General features: G+C 34.5%; 1 protein-coding gene across 9 annotated transcripts in view; it reads left to right on the top strand.

The window, feature by feature from the left end:
• The window catches only part of DMD (dystrophin), a 2,654,855-nt gene that overhangs the window by 348,528 nt on the left and 2,283,838 nt on the right, over window positions 1–22,489 (top strand). Inside the window, exon 1 of one of the 9 annotated variants that reach the window (XM_074391458.1) lies at window positions 15,532–15,875. The exons of the other annotated variants lie outside the window; for them this stretch is intronic. Within the exon in view, the coding sequence (XP_074247559.1) occupies window positions 15,869–15,875 (7 nt within the window). The 5' untranslated portion in view covers window positions 15,532–15,868. Of the gene's footprint in view, window positions 1–15,531; window positions 15,876–22,489 lie in introns of those variants that run through there. 9 annotated transcript variants of the gene reach the window in all.

Genomic DNA, 22,489 nt, shown 5'->3' with positions numbered 1-22,489 from the left:
ATTGAAGTGTCCATAGTGGTCAAGGAGTCTCCTCCTACCAGAATTCCAAAGGTCTATGGCAAGAGCGGTTTGCTCCTCTTGCTCCTTGCCTGTTCAACTCACTCCCTCCGCTGGAGTCATTGGGTGCCAGGAATGACTCCTGGTGCACAGTAGCCCTTTGCAGAGTTCCCATCTTCCTTTACCTTCATCCCAGCATCTGTGTCTTTCCCTCTGTTTGCTCTCAATGCCTTTACTCTGAGGATCTACTAGGAGTGCACCGATCTTCTTAACATCCTGGTCTCTCGATGTAAAATGTTTCTTCTGGCTGTATCTGGTTGGCCGTTTTGGATCCAGGCTTGTCCTAATTCTTTAAGTTTCTGGTAGAATTCTCCAGAGAAACCATCTAGACCTGAAAATCCCTTATTCTGCAGATTTTAAATTAATGCATTCAATTCCTGTAATATCCACAAGACTATTCATGTTCTCTCTTTCATCTTTGTTGAGTAGCTTCTGGTTTTTAAGGACTTGTTCCAGTTCTTTTAATTTGTCGAATTTGCTAGTATAACATTGCTCATAGTGTTATCTCATTATCCTCTTAAGAGCTGTCAGATTTGCAGTGATTTCTTTTGTTTCATTATTGTTATTGATGATTTGCATCTTCTCTCCTTTTGATCTTTGTCACTGTTGCTCGGAGTTTATCAATGATAATGATTTTTTTCAAAGAACTATTTTTTGTTGCAATTATATTTCTCTATGATTTTGGGATTTTCAACATTTTTTATTTCTGCCCTTATCTTTATTGTTTCCTTCCTTTTTTCTTGCTTTGGATTTATGTTTCTATCCTTTTTCTAGCTTCTTTAGATGCTCTGAAACTAAGGCGAACGTGGTGGAGACAATAAAAGTGTAGCACTGTTTTGAGATGGAACGGTTTTGTGTCTTGACTGTGGTGATAGCCACACAACATATATATGTGATAAAATTTCTTTGAAAATAATACACACACTTGCAGAAATGACTATATGTAAAACTGAAACAATCTGAATAAGATTCTCTCACTGTCATTTTCCCGTTTGTGATATTATACTGTAGCTATTCAAGATGTTACCATTGGGGGAAACTGGTTGAAAGGTATAAAATATCTTTTTGTATTATTTCCTACAACTGCATATGAATCTGCAGTCATGCAAAATGGACAGTATTTTTTCTAAATGAAGGTAAAATAAAGATGGTCTCAGTTATCCAAAAGTTGAGATAATTTATCACTAGTTGTATTAGTCAGGTTTCTCTAAAGGGACCAAACTAATAGGATAGATGAATATATTAAGGGGAGTTTATGAGGACAAATGACTCACACAATCACAAGGTGAAGTCCCACAATAGGCCAGCTGCAATCTTAGGAGAAGGCAGCCAGTCCAAGTCTAAAACCTCAGAAGTAGGAAAGCCAATAGTGCAGCCTTCAGTCTGTGGCCAAAGGTACACGAGCCACTGGCAAATCATTGGTATAAGTCCAAGAGTCCAAAAGCTGAAGAACTTGGAGTCTGATGTTCAAGGGCAGGAAGCATCTGGCACAGGAAAAAGATGGAGGCCAAAAGACTTAACCATTCTAGGCCTTCCACGTTCCTCTGCCTACTTTTATTCTAGTCATGCTGGCAGCTCATTAGATGGTACCCACCCAAATTGAGGGTGGGTCTGCCTCTCCCAGTCCGCTGACTCACATGTTTATCTCCTTTGGGAACATCCTCCCAGACACACCCAGGAATAATACTTTGCATCCGTCAATCCAATCAAGTTGACACTCAATATTAACCATCACACCAGTAGTTGTACACCGTTGTATTTTCTAAAAGCAATTTGCAGATTGAAGGAAAATTTTAGTGAAGGAAAAACAGACATGAAAACATAAATGAGCTTTTTACGAATAGTAAAAAATATGAGTAAACTTAAACAACTGACTGTTTAAAGAAACAGTAATGAATGTAGGGTATCCACTATATGTAGAAGTAAAATAATTAAGAGTAGCAAAAATAGTTCAGTGGAAAAATAAAAAATAGGATGAGAAAATAACAAGATGATAGATTATATATTAAATGCATTGGTTAAAATATAAAACTTGTAATACTGAGGAAAAACCGACCTTGGGTTCTTGAGAATAAAACTACTGTATAATGACACAAATAGCTCTCCAGATGCATGTAACCTCTAACCCCCCCAAAAATTGATTTGTTTATATTAGTATGGGGCAAGAAATATAATAAGAGATACAAAGCATTTCACCCTGATAAAATGGGTCAACTCAATAGGATATATAGAAAAGGAAAATTTGGGTGGTCTTAATATTGCACAGTCCTTCAACATGGATAAAGCAAAATTAACAGCCAAATAGAGATCTGGACAAATCAGCAATCGTATTAGATATCTTAATGCATCTCTTCCAGTAACTAAAGCAACGTGCAGTTAAAGAAGCATCTCCCAACCAAATTTGACAAAAGTTGACAATTTCCTGTGTCTTTAAATTCCTATCCCCTTAACTTCTATAATACCATGTGTATTTACTTTTTTTCTTACTCTTTGAACATTTCTTCTCAAAATCCTGACAGTCTCATTTTTCTCTATCCAAGCATTAATTGTTATAGTGCCTCAGGGTGCCATCCTAGACTCTTGTCTCCTCTCCTGGCTTACTCTGTCTTTATTTTGTCCAGATATATGGCTTCATTTACCATCAAACACTGCCACATCTTAAATGTTTATGTCTTCTGAAATCCAGACCCTAATATCTGTGTTCTCCTATATGTCTTTGCTTAAAGGTCTCCCAAGTATCACAAACTCCACAGAAATAAAATTGAAGCCATCATTTCCTTTCCAACCTGGCTTTTCCAGAAAATACGCCACTATTCACTTAATTTGATAGTACATGTTTACTCCTTCATATTCCTGAACCCTCCTCAATTTCAAAGCAATCACCTTAATCTTTCAAGTCTTCCTTGTAAACATTTCTGGAATCTTAACATTTCTATCTTCTTTGCTAGCAATCTAGTCAAACTATATTGCCTGATATTCTGAAACTGTCTTTTAACAAGGCTATGTGCATCTAGGATTACTGCCCATCTCATTTTAATTCATTCTCACTGGTACATTCATGTTTATATGTTTGTTACCAAATTTGGTCATGTAACTCATTTATTTAACAACTTTCCCTGGCTTTCAATATGTTTACAATCAACTTCAGGATCTTTACCACTGCTAACAAAAGAAGCCCCACATAATTTATACCTACCTATATTGAGACCTTCATCTTATTCATCATGCTTCACTCTCCCTCACATTAACTATGTTCCATTCATGGAGGACTTTGTTCAGTTTTTGAATATTTGCCTGCTTTATTTCCTCTGTCTGAAGTACTCTGTGCTTTTATCCCTTGACCCATGCAATTATCATTTATCCTTTAGTTGTAAGTTTAAGAAGTATTTTCTGTGACAAAATTAGTCAAAGAAATTCTGTGACAAAATAACCATATGCTTCTAAAAATTCTGTAAAATTCTGTATTGATGCCCTTAGTTCTTAACAAATTTTTATTTGTCTAATATCTAGCTTTTCCTCAAAACTACAAACTCTGTGAGGACAGTAGTGTTCCCAGTACCCAGAAAAGTGTCTAGCATAAAATAAGTGCTTAATAAGCATGTGTATGAATTAGTAGAAAGATAATTCACAATATTATATATTAGTTATTCTCTTGTAATAATGATAGTGGTGAAATATCATTGTTGTGGGCAGAGATATATAAACTCAGTATATTAGGTCCTGTCTAGATAGTTTTCTAGAAAAAAAATTCTTCGGTTTTTTGCAATAACTTCTGTTATTTCCAGTGGACACATGTGTTCCCATATATTGTGAGAAAACCATATGAGTATATAGACAGCTTTCTAAAGTCACCTATTAGAAGCCAAATAATAACAGTAATACTCCATATTAACTGTTTTTCCATTTATTTATTTAACAAATATCTATTTTGTGCTGACTCTGTACCAAATGTCTTTTGTTTGGTTTTGTTTTTTTGTTGTTGTTTAACATGCCAGAGATGGAGTGGTGAACAAGGCATACAGTGGAACTCCCATCATGGAGTTTGTAGTCTGTTGAGAGAGAAAATCATTCAGCTAACTGATCAATAATTTTATACCAGGTGGTGATAAGTGCTGAAAGGAAAAGTGAAGCAAAGAAAAATGGATCAAGGTCGTTGAAGTGTTATTTTAAAGACACTAGTAAAAAATGTGCCCCTGAGGAGGTGACGTTTGAGCAGAGAGACTAGAAAGAAAGGAGTGAGTCATGCAATATCTGCGGGAGGATATTCTTGGTAGAAAGGAACAGTTAATGAAAATGTCCCACGTGGAATAAACTTGAAATGTTTGAAGAGAAATAAGGTTAGTCAGTGGGATTAGAGCAAAGTTTAAAAAAAAAAAAAAAAGGAAAGGAAGGGGACATATTACTTCTGATCTTACAGACTATAATAAGGACTTTTGTTCTAAAGGTGTTGAGAAACCACTGAAAAGATTTGAGACAGTGACCTAATATATTTTGTGTGTATCTGTGTTTTTAAAATATCTTTTGGGTGATGTAGGCTGGGTAGGGAGTGAGAGCGTTAGAATAGAATGACGAAGCCAGGATTTTCTACTTTTCCTTAATCCAACAATAACTTCACAGATGTAAAAATTTTTATAAGTTCAGTTATCTGGCTTTTTAAAAGCATCTTAACACATTTAAAATGTCGTGTGAGAAAATTTTATGGGCAAACAAATTTTATTATTTTCAGTGCCTGGCTTTTCCTTAGTTCTCTTCTCCCCTAAATAATCATTGACTTTGAAATGATATCCTTTGCTGCAAAATAAGGATAAATTATAAAATCAAGTTCTTCAACATTTAATCATTGCTTAACAAAGGAAGCTTATTCCAGGGTTTTGCATAACATAGAATTATATGGCAACAAGCTAATATTGATCAGTATCTTAGATTTTATGCAGCTGACCATTTTATAACCAGACTGGTAATTATTTTGCTGGCTTACATGCTTACAATAAACAAAATTATATATTTAAATAGGATAAAATTCTCCTCTTGTTATTAAACAGTCAATTGCAAGATTGTCCAATGATGGCATAAAGAACTATGAATAACAGGTGGTGAGAACAGTTATTTTGTTGGGATGTTCATGGTTAATATTTGCAGGTGGTAAAATTATTTACAGCATACATGGTTTATATATGAAGTTTTGATGATCATCTTTTATTTTAAGGAAGTGATTGTTATATTTTAACTATTTTGCTAAATTAATAGAAATACTCTAAAATATAATAAAATGAGATTTTTCTATAGTATTATTTTTAGGTATAATTGACATACAATAAACCACACATATTTAAAATGAGATATATATATATATATATATACACACACACACACACACACACACATATATATATATACCCATGATACCATCAGTACATCAAAGACAGTAAATATATCTATTATCCAAAAAGTTTCCCTTTTGTAACTCCTCCTCCTTACCTATCACCCCCACCTTCCCTTGGCAGCCACTGATATGCTTTTTGTCACTACAGACATAATTACATTTTTCAGAGTTTTGTATGAATGAAATCATACATTATATACTTTTCTTGTTTGACTTCTTTCAGTTAGTATCATTATTTTGCAATTCATTTATAAGCTTACATGCATGGATTGTTCAGACCTTTCCATGACAAAGTAGCATTACATTATGTAGATATACTACAATTATTTATCCATTTAGACAATGGTAAACATATGGGTCATTTTCAGTTTGGGTTTTACAAATATAGCTGCTATGAATATTCATCTTTAAGCTTTTATGGTGGCTAATGCTTTCTTTTTTACTTGAATAAATCTGTATCGGCATATGCTTTCAGTTCAACTAGAAAACATGACTCTTATAGTATGTGTATGTTTAGCTTTTTCAAAATTTGCCAAACTATTTTTCTGAGTAGTTTTTTACCATTTTACATTTCCATCAGGAGTGTGTATGACTTCCAGTTCCAAAAATCTTTGTTAATACTTTGTTTCTTTTTATAATCTTATTTGTCATAACCCTTTAGTATCTAACTCTCACACTAATGTTATATAACAGTTATTAAAAGTGAAATACCTTCCTTCGATACCTAGTTTATTGAGAGTTTTTAACATAAAGCGCTGTTGAATTTTGTTGAAAGCCTTCTCTGCATCTATTGAGATAATCATGTGATTTTTGTCTTTGGTTCTCTTTATGTGGTGAATTATGTTGATAGACTTGTGTAAGCTGAACCAGCCTTGTATCCCCGGGATGAAGCCTACTTGATCGTGATGGATAAGCTTTTTGATGTGCTGTTGCAATTGGTTTGCCAGTACTTTATTGAAGATTTTTGCATCTATGTTCATCATGGATATTGGCCTGAAGTTTTCTTTTTGTCTTGAGTCTCTGCCAGGTCAGGATGATGTTGGTCTCATAAAATGATTTGGGAAGGATTCCCTCTTTTCGTATTGTTTGGAATAGTTTTGGAAGGAATGGTACCAGCTCCTCTTTGCATGTCTTGTAGAATTCAGCTGTGAACCTGTCTGGACCTGGACTCTTTTTGATTGGTAGGCTATTAATTGCTGCCTCAACTTCAGCCCTTATTATTGGTTCGTTCAAGGTTTCAACTTCTTCCTGATTTAGGCTTGGGAGGATGCAAGTGTCCAGGAATTTATCCATTTCTTCCAGGTTTACTGGTTTACGTGCATAGAGTTGTTTGTAGTAATCTGATTGTAGTTTGTATTTTTGTGGAGTCAGTGGTGATATCCCCTTTGTTTTACTGCATCTATTTGATTCTTCTCTCTTTTTTATTAATCTGGCTAGTGGTCTATTTTGTTGATCTTTTCAAAAAACCAGCTCCTCCATTTGTTGATTTTTTGAAGGATTTTTTGTGTCTCTATCTCCTTCAGTTCTACTCTGATCTTAGTTTTTTCTTGTCTTCTGCTACCTTTTGAGTTTTTTTGATCTTGCTCCTCTAGCTCTTTCAATTTTGATGGTAGAGTGTTGATTTTAGATCTTTCCTCACTTCTCTGCACTAGACAAGGATGCCCTCTGTCACCACTTCTATTCAATATATTATTGGAAGTTCTAGCCAGAGCAATTAGTCAAGAAAAAAAAGGGGGGGTATTCAGTTAGGAAAAGAGGAAGTCAATTGTCTCTATTTGCAGATGACATGACTGTATATTTAGAAGACCGTATCATCTCAGCCCAATATCTCCTTCAACCAATAAGCAACTTCAGCAAACTCTCAGAATAAAAAATCAATGTGCAGAAATCACAAGCATTTCTATACACCAATAACAGACTAACAGAGAGCCAAATCATGAGCAAACTCCCCTTCACAATTGCTGCAAAGAGAATAAAATACCTAAGAATACAGCTAATAAAGAATGTAAAGAACCTCTTCAAGGAGAACTGCAAACTACTCCTCAAGGAAATAAGAGAAAACACAAACAAATGGAGAAACATTCTATTCTTATGGTTAGGAAGAATCAAGATTGTGAAAATGGCCATACTGCCCAAAGTAATTTACAGATGCAGTGCTATCCCCATCAAGATACCAATGACCTTCTTCAAATAACTGAAAAAAAAAAAAAAAAAAAAAAAAACAACCTTCAACTTCATATGGAACCAAAAGAGAGCCTGCATAGACAAGACAATCATAAGCAAAAAGGACAAAGCCAGAGGCATTATGCTACCTGATTTCAAACTATACTACAAAGCTACAGTAATCAAAACAACACAATACTGGTGCCAAAACAGAGATATAGACCAGTGGAACAGAACAGAGGCTTTGGAGGCAATGGAGACACATCTACAACCATCTGATCTTTGACAAACCTGACAAGAACAAGCAATGGGAAAAGCATTCTGTTTAATAAATTATGTTTGGAAAACTGGCTAGCCATGTACAGAAAGCAGAAACTGGATCCCTTCCAGAGACCTTACATTAAAATTAAGTCCAGTTGGATTGAAGACTTAAACATAGGACCTAACACGGTAGAAAACCTAGGCAAAACCATTCAGGGTATAAGCACAGGCAAGGACTTCGTGATTAAATACCAAAAGCATTGACAACAAAAGCCAAAATAGATGGATGGGACCTAATTAAACTCCAGAGCTTTTGTACAGAAAAAGAAACAATCATTAGAGTGAACCAGAAACCAACAGAATGGGAAAAAATTTTTGCAATCTGCCCATCTTACAAAGGGCTAATATCCAGAATCTACATAGAGCCATACCAGATTTACAAGGAAAAAAAAAAAACCCATTCGAAAGTGGATGAAGGATATGAACAGACACTTTTCAAAAGAAGGCATATATGAGGCCAATAAACATATAAAAAAAATGCTCATCATCTCTGGTAATTAGAGAAATGTGAATCAAAACCACATTGAGAAACCACCTCACGCCAGTTAGAATGGTGATCATTAAAAAATCCGGAGACAATAGATGCTGGAGAGGATGTGGAGAAATAGGAACACTTTTACACTGTTGATGGGAGTGTAAATTAGTTCAGCCATTGTGGAAAACAGTGTGGTGATTCCTCAAGGATCTGGAAATAGAAATACCACTTGACCCAGCAATCCCATTACAGGGTGTATACCCAAAGGTTTATAAATTATTCTGTTATAAAGACACATGAACACATATGTTCATTGTGGCACTGTTCACAATAGCAAAGATCTGGAACCAACCCAAATGCCCATCAACAATAGACTGGATAAAGTAAATGTGGCACATATACACCATGGAATACTATACAGCCATAAAAAACGATGAATTTGTGTCCTTCATAGGGACATGGATGAGTCTGGAAACCATCATTCTCAGCAAACTGACACAAGAACAGAAAATCAAACACCACGTAGTATCACTCATAGGCGGGTGTTGAACAATGAGAACACATGGACACAGGGAGGGGAGCATCACACACTGGGGTCTGTTGAGGGAGGCCAAGGTAGGTACAGCGGTGGGGTGGGGAGGTCAGGGAGGGATAACATGGAGAGCAATGCCACATATAGGTGATGGGGGGATGGAGGCAGCAAACCACATTGCCATGTGTGTACCTATGCAACAATCTAGAATGATCTGCACATTTTCCCCAGAACCTAAAGTAAAACTAAAAAAAGAAAGTGAAATAGATGTCAGGTATTATAGTAAGTAATTTACAATCATTTTCTTAATGTATTATCACAAGAATGTAAAGGAGGAATTATTATTCCTGGTTTACAGAAGAATAAATTGAGGTTAAGTAACTTGCCCTAGAACACATCAATTATAAGTCACTTACCTATAATTTGAACCCAAGTAGTCTGATTATGGAGACAGTGCTATTAAAGATATGCTGTATTTTCCTATCCTCTAGACCAGGGATTCTAAAATGAACCTCTTTGACATGTGATGAAATTTAAAGCCCTGTTCCTTTAAAGCCTTTGACATCTTGTGAAGTGTGTCTGAATTTTATTACATATGCAAGATAAAACATTTAGGATTACAACAGAAACTAGTTGTATTGAAATGCAGTTTTCTAAAGATTTAAAAGTTGTAGTATAATAACATACCTGCTTCTTTATTAACACATTAAATAACAATATATATTGGTAGGCTTATTAACAACCATAGTGTCAAAGTAGTAATGAATGTAAAAATATTTACAGATTTGTACAGCTTCTATAAAATGATATGAAGTATTTGTTATTCCTGTTAGTGACAAGTCACAGGCACTTCTACTACTACTATGGTTTATAACCTACAAAAATAAATAAAAATACTGCTACCTTTTAATGAAACATTAATGAAAATAAACATGTAGTTTTTCTTTCATGCCAATGAACACTTCTTAGTTCTGTCTTTGAGCTCTTGAACCTGAGCTTCATACTAGCTTACAAGTGCCGGGAACACAGAATCCGTGTTTATTTTAATCATCTCCATATCAACAGTGCTTAGTACAGAACATTGCATAAAGCAAGTTGTACTGGTTAAGTAAATTCATGAAATACAAATTTTTAGGTACTATTCTAGACATTAAGATTTAGCAAATAACAAGACAAACATACTATCCAGTTTTGAGAACTAATAGTATACAAGAAAATACAATTAAATAAAGTTGTGTGGTCTGCCCATGTTTTTATGAGACTGACTTGCTGCTTATTGTGCTAAGAAGGTAGACTGGAACACGTTTTTAAAATTTTATGTGCCTCAGTTTTCTTATCTGTGAAATTCATGTAAGAGTCTCCCTCATAAATTCAGAGTGAGGATTTAATGAGTATTTACAAATTAGTTATGGGTAGGTCGATAGGTAGATAGATGGATGGATAGACAAATAGACACATACATATGTGTGTGTCTATGTAATTTTACAACAGTGTCTGTTACCCCATGTTGTATGGTATTTGCCATTACTATTATGAAGATAGAGTAAATACAAGGTGCTATGAAATTGGGTAGAGGAATATATTTTATCTAGGAGTGAATAATGCCTTAAACAGAAAATTGTATTTCAAGATTATACCTAAAGATTGGATGGAAGGCAGGCAATCAAATGTGAGGGGAAGCTGCAGACCAGAAGAGAAGGAAAACTGTCAACCAAAAATACTATCTTTGGCAAACCTGTCTTTCAAAAATGACGGCAAGCAATTTTCTCAGACAAGCAAAAGCTGAGGATATCCAGCACCACTAGAACTGCCTAATGAGAAATACTAAAGGGAGTCTTTCAAATTGAAATTAACAGACACTAAACAGTAATGCTATAGTATAAGAAAGCATGAGATCCATTGGTAAATGTAAATACATAAAGAGAAACAGAATACTGTATTACTATAACAATGTTGGGTAAATTGTTTTTAATTATAGTATAAAAGTTAAAAATCAAAAGTATTAAAAATGACTGTAAATAGATTACAGTAAAGATACATAAAATAAATACATGTAAATTGTTTTGTCACTAGCATAAAATGGGGAACGAGAGGTAAAAGTCTGGAGTTGTTGTGTGTACATGAAGTTAAACTGCTATTGGCTGAATGTAAATTATTATAACATGTTTTATATAAACTCCATGGCAACCACAAAGAAAAACCCTATAGTTGTTACAAAAAAGAGAAAGAGGAAAGAATCAAAGCCTATCAATACAAAAGAAAAAAATCAAAAACCAGCAAAACATGAAGGAAAACAACAAGAGGAAAAAAAGACAAAATAACTACAAAAAAAAAAAAAAAGGAAAATGGCAATAGCCAGACCAGGTGTGGTGGCTTATGCCTGTAATCCCAGCAGTTTCACAGTCAAAGTCAGGAGGATTTCTTGTGGCCAGAAATTCAAGACCAGCCTGGACAACACAACAAGACTCTGTCTCTACAAAAACATACAAATAAATAAAAATAAAATTTCAAAACGGCAATAGCAAATCATTTATGATCAATAATTACTTTCAATAAATGTGGATTATACTCCCCAATCAAAAAATATAGTGGGCCTGCATGAATTTTAAAAGTTATCCAAGTATATGTTGTCTGTAAGAAACTCATTTTCAATTTCAGGAAATACAGGCACTATTTCCATGTAAATAATGACCAAAAGAAGGCAGGAATAGGCCAGGCACAGTGGCCCATGCTGGTAATTTCAGAACTTTGGGAAACCAAGGTAGGCCAGTCACCTGAGGTCAGGAGTTCAAAACCAGCCTGACCAACATGGTGAAACTTCATCTCCACTAAAAATACAAAAATTAGCCAAGTGTGGTGGCAGGTGCCTGTAATCCCAGCTACCCTGGAGGCTGAGGCAGGAGAATTGCTTGAACTCAGGAGGCAGAGGTTGCAGTGACCTGAGATCATGACACTGCACTCCATCCTGCTGGGTGACAGAGTGAGACTGTCTCAAAAAAAAGAAAGGCAGGAATTGCCATACTTATATTAGACAAAATAGACTTTAAGTAAAAGGAACTATCTCTAGATAAAGACTGTTATTATGTAATGATAAAAGACTCAAATCAACAGGAAGATATAACAATAGCAAATCTATATGCATTTAATTTCAGAGCACCTAAGTACATGAAGTACTGACAGATCTGAAAGGAAAAATGTACAGCAAAACGATAATTGTAGGAGACTTTAATATCCCACTTTTAATAATTTATAGAACATTCATATGGAAAATTAATAAAGTGTACTGGAACAAAATAAGAGAATAAATGGATCAACCGACCTATATAGAACATTCCATCTAACAGTAGAAGAAAGCACATTCTTCTCAAATACACACAGAATATTCTGCAGAGTAGATTACATGTTAAGTCACAACACAACTTTTTTATTTCAGTAGTTTTTGGGTTACAGGTAGGTTTTGGCTACATGGATAAGTTATTTATTTATGATTTCTGAGATTTAGTGCACCCATCACCCAAGCAGTACTCACTATACCCAATATGTAATCTTTTATGCCTCAGGGCCTCCCAACCTTCCCCCGCAAAGTCCATTACATCGTTCTTATGCCTTTGTGTCCTAATAGCTTACCTCCACCTTATAAGTAAGAACATACTATATTGGGTTTTCTATTCCTGAGTCAGTTCACTTAGGATAATGGCCTTCGGCTCCATTCAAGTTGCTGCAAAGGCTATAATTTCATTCCGTTGTATGGGTGAATAGTATTCTGTGGTGTATATATACATTTTCTTTATCCACTCAGTTGATGAGCACTTAGTTGGTTTCATATCTTTGTAATTATGAATTGCACCACACAACAAAAGTCAACTAAAAGGTGATTAAAGATTTAAATGTAAGACCTGAAACTACAAGATTCCTAGAAGATAGTGCATTTAAAAAAAGCTTTTTGGAATTGGTCTTGGCAATCATTTTTTAGATATGACATGAAAAGCACAGGCAGTAAAATCATAATTAAGCAAGTTGTACTACCACCAACTATAAACCTTCTGTACAGCATGGGAAGCAATTAACAAAGTGAAGAGACTCTGTAGAATGGGAGGAAATATTAACAAACCATATGATCATTATGCAGCTTTCATCTAAAATATATGAGGAACTCATAGAGCTCAAGCAAAACATACAAACAAAAACCAAAAAATCTGATTAAAAATGGTCAAAGCTCCTGAGTAGACAGTTCTCCAAAGAAGACATGCAAATAGCCAACAGTGATATGCAAAGACTTTCGAAAGCACTAATCATCAGAGAAATGCAAATTAAAGCAATAGTGAAGTATCACCTTAAACTTGTTAAAGTGGCTACTATAAAAAAGACAAAAAAAAAAAAAACAAGTTTTGGCAAGAATGTGGATAAAAGGAAATCCTTATACATTGTTGGTGGGAAGGTAAATTTGTACAGCCAGTATGGAAAACAGCGTGCAGGTTCCTCAAAATGTGAAAATATCAATGCCCTAGGATGAAACTCCCACTCTTTTGGGTATATATAAAATGGAAATGAAATCAGTATCTAGATGAGATATCTGCACTCCCATGTTCAGTGCAGTTATTCACAATAACCAAAGTATGAAAACAACCTGAGTGTACATCAGCAAATAAATTAATAAAGAAATTGTGATATACATAAAACAAATACAGTACGATACTATTGTTTTGCTTACAAAGGGAGGAAATCCTGCTATTTGTGATAATGTGGGTGAACCTGGAAAATATTATGCTAAGTGAAGTAATCCAGACACAGGAAGACTAATACTACCTGATCTCACTGATAGGTAGAATCTAAACAGTCAATTATAAAGAAGCAGAGGGTAGATTTTTGGTATCAAGTGCAGAGAAAGGGGGAGAATGGGAAGATATTGGTCAAAGGGTACAAAATTTTCATTATTAGGATAAATAAATTTTAGACATCTAATGTGCTGTATAGGGACTACAGTTAATAGTAATACTGTACGCACTAAGAGAATAGATCTTGAGTGTTATCACCAAATACACAAAAAAGGGTAACTATGTAAGAGGATGGATGTGTTAATTAGCTTTACTGTAGTAATCATTTCACTGTCTATACATATATTGACACATGTAAAACATATACATTTTTTCAAAAATAATTTTCACAAGCCTCAAGCTAGGTTTATGAATAGGTGAAACACAATACGGAATATCTATGAAACAGGATGGAGTCCAGTATTTTAGAGGAACAAATAGAAGTCCATTGTGGCTGGAATAAAGTATAAAGAGGAAGAGAGGCAACGGTTGAAGCTGGAGAGGCTAGCAGAAGCCAAGAATACAACAGAAAAACACATGGCATTTATGCTATTCTCAGTCTCTAAAATAGATATGCTAATCACAAAAGACTTTTTTATGTAAAATAGCAGTAATTGATATACCAGTTTTTTCAGAGCAGTTTTATGAAATGATATGTGTATTATTTTAGAGAAATCTTGGTGGATTCATATGGACTCTATGTGTATTTCAGGTTTATTTCTTGCATTTGTAAATTATATATGATAAACTATAAGCTACTGATTATTGTACATATCTTAATATATAGGGATTATTTGTGTTGGTTACATAAAAATCAAATGGAAGTAGAGTAGCTAAAATGTATGAGTACATGCACACACACATACATATATACCCTATACTCCTTAGGAAAACATTGTTTCAGATTAATGACATTGGCATATTTTATATATTTCAAATATACTAAATGAGTTATTCCTTATAGTTTTATAATGTAGCTATGAAACCAGCTATCTTTTTATTTTTTGTGGTGGTGGGAGATAGCTTCCCTATCAAACGAAATATCTAATAAGTATCTGAGAGGAAACATAAGACTTTATCAATTTTTCTCATGAAAACAGGTAAACTTTCTTGTATTATAATTTCAAAAATATAAGCAAACTTGGAAATTTTAGATAAAATTATACTGTATAATTGATAACAATTACAGTTGCTTTTGACAAGTACTGATTCATGATTAGTATTTTTAAAACACAAATGCATTTTCCGGAATAGCATTTACTTACTTGTTTTAAAAAGTTGTGCAAGAGATTGAGCTAATCTGATTTCTTACTTTGTGTAGAAATCAGGCATCTAAAGTCAAAATATCAAGTATAAAGTCTACCCTTGGGAGAGACACACAGAGTGCCAGACTTTAAGTATCTCCAATGTGCAAAATAAATAACGTTTTCTTGAAATATCCTCTTATTTGAAAATTTGTCATAGATTCACAGGAGCCAAATTCCATTTGAGAAAGTGCATGCTATATTTTATAATAAAGCAGAGACGTGGAGCTGAGCACACAGCATCCTTATTTCAAAAGTACAATTCAAAAGAGAGTTTTTACCCTTAAAAGGCTGTGAAGATAAGTAAAAATCAGCCAAAATTTCAGTGTGAATAATATGACGTTTGGCAAGGAACTCTACTCTTGTGACAGTTTGGAAAATAATCTAATCCAAAGGCTTTGCATCTGTACAGAAGAGCGAGTAGATACTGAAAGAGATTTGCATATCCACTGTTTTTTAGGCAGGAAGAATGCTCGTTAAATGCAGAACGCTGTTCTGGCTCATGTGTTTGCTCCGAGGTATAGGTTTTGTTCGACTGACGTATCAGATAGTCAGAGTGGTTACCACACCGACGTTGTAGCAGCTGCATAATAAATGACTGAGAGAATCATGTTAGGCATGCCCACCTAACCTAACTTGAATCATGCGAAAGGGGAGCTGTTGGAATTCAAATAGACTTTCTGGTTCCCAGCAGTCGGCAGTAATAGAATGCTTTCAGGAAGATGACAGAATCAGGAGAAAGATGCTGTTTTGCACTATCTTGATTTGTTACAGCAGCCAACTTATTGGCATGATGGAGTGACAGGAAAAACAGCTGGCATGGAAGGTAGGATTATTAAAGCTATTACATCATTATGAATACAATTAGAAGCTGACCATGACAAAGCATATGTTTGAACAAGCAGCGGTTGGTAGCAGGGGTTTGTTGCCGAGCTCTTCAAACTCTGCAAACAGTGTTGCTTTTACAGAATGGATTTTAAAATTGCCTTGTGCTGGGTTATATTTTGGGGAGGGGATGTGCTTGCCTCCAACCTCAGGAAAACACTTCTGGGATAGAAATCAGTGTGAGAAGATTTCAGAATAAAGTATTGTTAAAGAGTCTAGGTTTCTTCAGGTAGATGATGACAGGGGGAAGAAAATCTACGGGGAAATCTACCCCAGGTTAGTTATATGCAATTTAGTTGCAAGAACTAATTGATGTATTGGCATATTGAGACACTGAGAGAAATGAGAATGTATGGAATGTTTGGATAGGTTGGAAATTGTTACACTTGGTTTCTATTTTATAAGGACTTTGGCTGTCAGTCATTTCTCCTCATCAATTTCTAGCTTTTGACATTTATTCAGTCATTCTGCATTATATGAAGAAAATATATCAATATCTCCTGCAGGGTTTTTCAACAACTCTAGCATCTGTTTCAGCTATTGAACTGTATTCACGTTTTGCCAAGTTGATGTCGACCCAGCTGGTCTATCATTTCTCGCTTGATTACTGCTCTTAATTTCTCTGTATCAGCTTGTTTCAGATAGGGTTTTGAAAGCTGTTAATGAATAATGACAGAAATGATAAATTATTGAAAATGTGAGCATTTATTTATTTATTTATTTATTTTGCCCTTTAATGAGTTTTGTCTTACATTCTTTCTTGCCTGCGTACAATTTTTAGAACCCTTTCTCTGTTTGGCAATATTTCTTTGCCCTACAATCAGTGGATTATAGTTATAAGTACTTTTAAGCAAATGGAGCATGAGCACGAATGGTATTTGGCTCCAAAAATAAAGTTTTTGGAGAAAGGGGAGCAATTTTTGTTTTTTGTATTAACTATGCATCGTTTCTATAACCTATCTTCACATGCTGTCATGGGGATCTGTCAGTTAGTGTAATCAGACTGTACATATTGAAATAATGTTTACCACCACTAGGGTCACAAGAAAATAAAACATTCAAACATTTAACAAGTGATTGTTTAAAACAAATGTTAAATAATATAGAAATAGATTTTCCTAAGTATGAAAAGCCTGATTATTAACTGTCTGTGTAGTACAGAATCTTTCAGCTCTCTACCCGGTCTCCTCAATAGCCTGACTAGCTAAATCATTCAAGTTAATAGACTATCATATATGTACATCTAATATGACCTTTCAGTGTACACAGTGTTACTCATATGTGCAGTGCCTTTTCTGTAGTAATTGTAATATCCCAGTCAGTCTGGTTAAGGAATACTATTGGCTGTTATGTAACTTTTTTTCTGAATGTTAGTCCATGGTTTTCAATTACGTATTCCTCCTAGAAAGGGTGAGTTAAAAACATCACGTATGTAAAGATCAGTAAATTAATTAGAAACTGGTGGGTTAATTATACTAGGATTTCTCCAAAATAATTGCTAACTTCTGTTTTGAAAAATAGTCAAGTATTTGGATGAGTACTTTTTAACCTTGAAGTATACATGACTGTGATTGAATGTATCGTTTGTAATTCATGTATACAGCAGAAGAGAAAATAGTTTTCTAGATGTATCATTATAGCAGAAAAATACTTTTTATGATGTGGCTCAGGCAATCTGATTATTTCCACTTAACACTTTTAAGTACTGTAGATGCTTTTGCATAGTATATTACAGTACTTGGTTAATCTTTGGGAAGCTCAAAGACTGACAGAGTTTTGCATCCAAATGCTACAGGGTTATTTTGTGGTTGGTTGAGAAAAATCAGTTCTGTCTACACTATTGTTTAAAATACAGTCACCTTTGGGCAAATTTACTTTTCAACTTTTTATAACCATTTTAAGTGACAATTCAAGACCGGTAAAACTCTTTTACATTGCATCTTTCGTAGGACTCTCCTTTTGTGAATTGTCTCCTTCGAGAAAAAATGTGAACTTTCTTCTAGCCTCACACTATTGTTACCATAGTTACTTTTAAAAGAGGTTTTTCTTTCTCAATGAAGATAGTGTCATTTAAATCAGCCACTGCAATCTCCAAACTGTGTTTTTGTATTTGTTCGTTTATAGTTTAGGCTTGCTTCATTTGTGGTTAGAAAGTGCTCTGTATTTGATCTCACTGATGAATGGAGAGGACAGACACTAGGTGGCACCAGCTGTTGCTTATTAATGAAATCGTAAAGGCTATATGCCACGCACCTGAAGAGCAGACAAACGCTTATTGATAAATGCATTGTAAGAGCTGGAAATGCCTGCCAGTGTTTCTTGCTCTTAAACAGGGTCAGCATGCAAAGTAATGAGACCACGTGAAGTCTTCAAATCCCAATTGCCTAATCCTGTGTTTTCTGAAGTAATTCAAGGGAGAAAAAACGATGAAGGAGAAATGCATAAAAATAGAAAGTGAGAAAGAGAAGTGGGACACAATGAAATAGACTACTAACATTTTAATATATTTTTAAATCCAGAATTAGCGACTTTCATAAATCTATGTGAGTTTTCCCCAATTTTCTGCAAACTCAGATTGTTTTCTCTAAGGCATTTATATTCTAAAACAAAGATTTATTTCTTTTAGTTAAAAATCTTATTGAGCATCAATTTTTTTTTAAGTAAAAAACCTCCCTCAGTTCTCTGTTAGTGATAAGACTGTCGGGAAAAATTTCCCACAAGAGTTAGAGTAGCTGCCTCTCAGGTGTGTTGCTCGTCAGAAAGATGAGCCGGGGAAGACACTATCGGTTAAGAGACATGCTTTGAAATGTTTTCCCTGAGAAGCTCGCTCCATCCTATTATCCTCCAAGTCTCATATAATCCATCTTTTAAGAAGTAAAAAATAAACAAACCACTTAAGCATGTGTATATGCACACACACCCCTTGGGGGAAAAAAGAAAAGTCAGAGCTGTTTAAAAAGAGGAAGCCATGACAATATTTTTGTTGGTCCTGGAGTTAATAAACTAAAGTGAAAAATAGGAAGGAATGTCCATAATTAGGTTGCAGAGAGTAAATAATTACTTAAAACTGGAAATATTTTTTCCAGAAAAATATGCAATGTTTTTTTTTCACTGGGAGTAACTGAAAATTCCTGAAGGTGAGATGGTTTGGAAAGAGTGCAAAGGTAACATATGCTGTGATTCTCCAATTGTATCTGAAAAGTACGTGACATGGCTAGCTATCCTGATTATAGCATGGACTTTGGTAGATTTTTATGATGCCCATATGGTGAAAATGGAGAAATGTTTGCTGTTTGACATAAGAGTATGGTCAATCAATCAGCTTGCTAAATTACTCTGCCTTTGATGTGTCAATTAATCACTGTAAACCAGGAAGAGGGCCTCTCACAGGACTATAGCATAGTTCTATATAATTGGCTCCATCTGACTTGAACCTAATCTTCTGTAAGGTGCCTTATGACTCTGTTTTTGGACCTACTTGGCCTGTGAAATATTAATATCCAAAAACTGAAGGACGATTCAGATAGCCTGTCTAGCTGGGAAGGAGAATAAATACATTGAATTATTAGGGTACCAAAGGACTATGACCACCTAAAAACTGTGGAGAGGTCAAAGGGAAGAATTGTAATAGGAATAAGTATGACATCATAAGCTAAGGTTTGTGAAATCAATTTGGCAAATACAGAACATAAGAGAGTTAAAGCTTAACAATAATTAATTGAATAAATATTACTGATTTATTTGTCATCTCAGTATCAGTCGTAATTCATACGACATCAAATACAATGAAACAAAGTAATATTGTTGAACATAAATCCTGAAAGAGGAAATGAAAAACGAGAACAAGATTTAGAAGGAGATATATGTATATCATATATATATATATGATATATATATACCATCTTATATATATATTATATATGATAATATATACATATGTTAGAGGGCCACCATAATTTAAGAGGAATCATATTTGTGGGTATGTTCAGCGAAATGTGCCTGAATGCTAAAAGGGCATACAGATTACATTTGTGGGACATGGAAAATACTAGAAAAGTGAAAATTTGAAGAATACCTGCAGAAAAAAATAGAGAAAATTAAGCTAATTTCAAATATTAGATGTGCTATAATGCAGAAGAGGGTTTAGACTCACTTGCACCTCTATGGTAGCAATGGAAAAGTATACTTCCCATTAATGGTGTTAAGCAGAGAACTGACTACTTTGTCAGACACTGCACTCCTTGTTCCTAAAGTGCTCGGTGCTAAGAGTGGAGTTCCTGCACTAAATGGAAATTGAAGGAGATGTCTGAGATAATTTTCAACCAAGAATCTGTCAGTCCTATCATCTCTTTTAAAAACATGTTCTTTTTTTTAAGACACTTACTTCTCTGAGTGTCTCTACTACTTCACTTGAGCCATCCAGGCCGGTGGTCAGTAAATGATAGCCCACATATCACATCTATTACGGGTTGACCAGTTAGTTAAAATAGTCTTCACGTTTCTGAATTGTTTTATTTCAAGAATATTTGTGACACATGAAATTATATAAAATTTCCATTTAACTGTCTACCCAGTTTATTTGGAAGACAGCCACACCCATTTGTTTGTTTATGTACTATATATGACTGCTTTCATGCTAAAACAGTTAAGGGCTTATGACAGAGATCACGTGGGCCACAAAGCTGGAATATTTACGATCTGGCCCTTGATAGAAAAAAATTTGATCACCTCATCTCTAGACTGTATAGAAATTTTGTGTTTTGCTTATTGATTCAAGTATCTAGACAAGTGAGGTCAAAGTTAAATACAGTTCTATACCATAAACGGAAATTGTAACCACTCATACTTCTTAAGTACTATAGACTATGGAAAGTAGTCTAAATATACAGCCTAACAGATAAAGATGGGTTCACTTGGCTGCTAATCTATTGAGATAATTTACTTGCTGAGGAATGTTTATTTAATGTGGCTATAAAAAATTGAAGTCTCTGCAATCATTGACTGATATATAATATCTGCTTTGTTTGACTCCATTGATCTTGCTGAATTTACCTATTTGGTAGGATTCATGTATTTTTACTGCTGCTTTTCTGTTAGCGAGTGATTTCAGTAGACTTATAGAAAGTGTGAAAGTCAATGGAAAACAAGGTAAAGTGAGTGGAATTTTCTTCTTAGAGCTACTCTCTTCTCTCTTCATGGCTTTATAGACTCTCTCAGCAGGTTTGGAATTGCAGAGTTTTAGAGACTTGGTATTATAAAAATATGAGTGTGTTCTTGATCAAATATGTTCTAGAAGGGATAAAGATAAAATAAATGCACTGTACTGTAAAAGAACAATTAAGGTTGTTAGTAAATGATTGATAAGACATGCTAGATTTAAGAATTAGCAATGAGTTATTTTCCTGAACATGGGGATACGAGAAGGTATTTTTTTATGTCATAGAAGAAGCTATAATCAAATTCTAAGCATAAACCTCAGAGATTCTGAATTCACCAGCAAATATTACAATCTCCATAGTTCCATAATATGCAACAAAAATGTGCAACTAAAATCGTGACCTTTTTTTTTTTTTCTAGGGAAAGGTATAATTTCTGCTCACTGGTAGCACTGGAAATTCCTGTCAAACCCATAGGATTCTTGTTGTATTTCCATGAGGATATTCCTGAGCAGCTATTTTGTGATTCCTGTCTCTATGGTAACAGATACAAGGCTTAAGGGTCTGAAAGAAATTCTTCCTGTTGACTTAGAAATGTGGAGCAATGAGGGAGACCCACTGAAGATAATAAAACTGAGGAAAGACAAGAGGCAATTGAGAAAAAGTTGTCATGGGGAAGCTTTTTTTGTGTGTTTGAAAATAATTTCATTTGCTCTTAATATATCTCTGAATAAAATAAGAACAAACATACAAGTAAAGTCTACAGATAGAAAAAATACTGTGAAAGTATTGTTTTTCACCCATCTAGTCAATTTTAAATAATTGAAGTCACACAGATTTTTGCATTAGTTAGCTTGCCTTTCGCTATGCAGAAAAAGATTGCTTCTTGCCTGAAATTGATAAGAGTATGGCTCTCCCCCTGGCAAATTTAGTTCTTGTTACTGCTATCAAAGATCTTGATCTTTTAAAGGACTTTCTTTTTCTTGATTCCAAGGGTAAGAATATTGAACTCTGGTTCACATTCCTCATAATCACTGAGCTGCTCAGGGAATTATGAAAGTACACTAGCCTTCCAAGATGTTCTTTTTTAGGTCTAGGTCTCTTAAAGACCAGTAATAAATAGGACAAACAGTACTGCTTATGTGAAAATAGAGCATTTTGTAAGAGGATGCTGGGTGAGACTTTGTGTTTTTATATGTTTTGCTTTGTTTCTCTTATTAAAATAAAAAAAAAAGCAAACAAAAAGCTCCTAGAAGTTTAAAAATATTTGATTTTCCATTTATTTGATTTCATCTTCCTTTCAGCTTAGCAAATAAGGACATGTTACCTTTAAATTGTTTTAGAAAGGAAATAAATATGACTCTCCTTTGCCTTAGATTCAAAGTATATGTTCAAGGTG

This window comes from Saimiri boliviensis, chromosome X, assembly GCF_048565385.1.
Source record: "Saimiri boliviensis isolate mSaiBol1 chromosome X, mSaiBol1.pri, whole genome shotgun sequence".
Taxonomy (NCBI): Eukaryota; Metazoa; Chordata; class Mammalia; order Primates; family Cebidae; genus Saimiri; species Saimiri boliviensis.
Note: the sequence above shows the minus strand (reverse complement) of the source record. Positions and strands in the feature narration are given on the sequence as shown.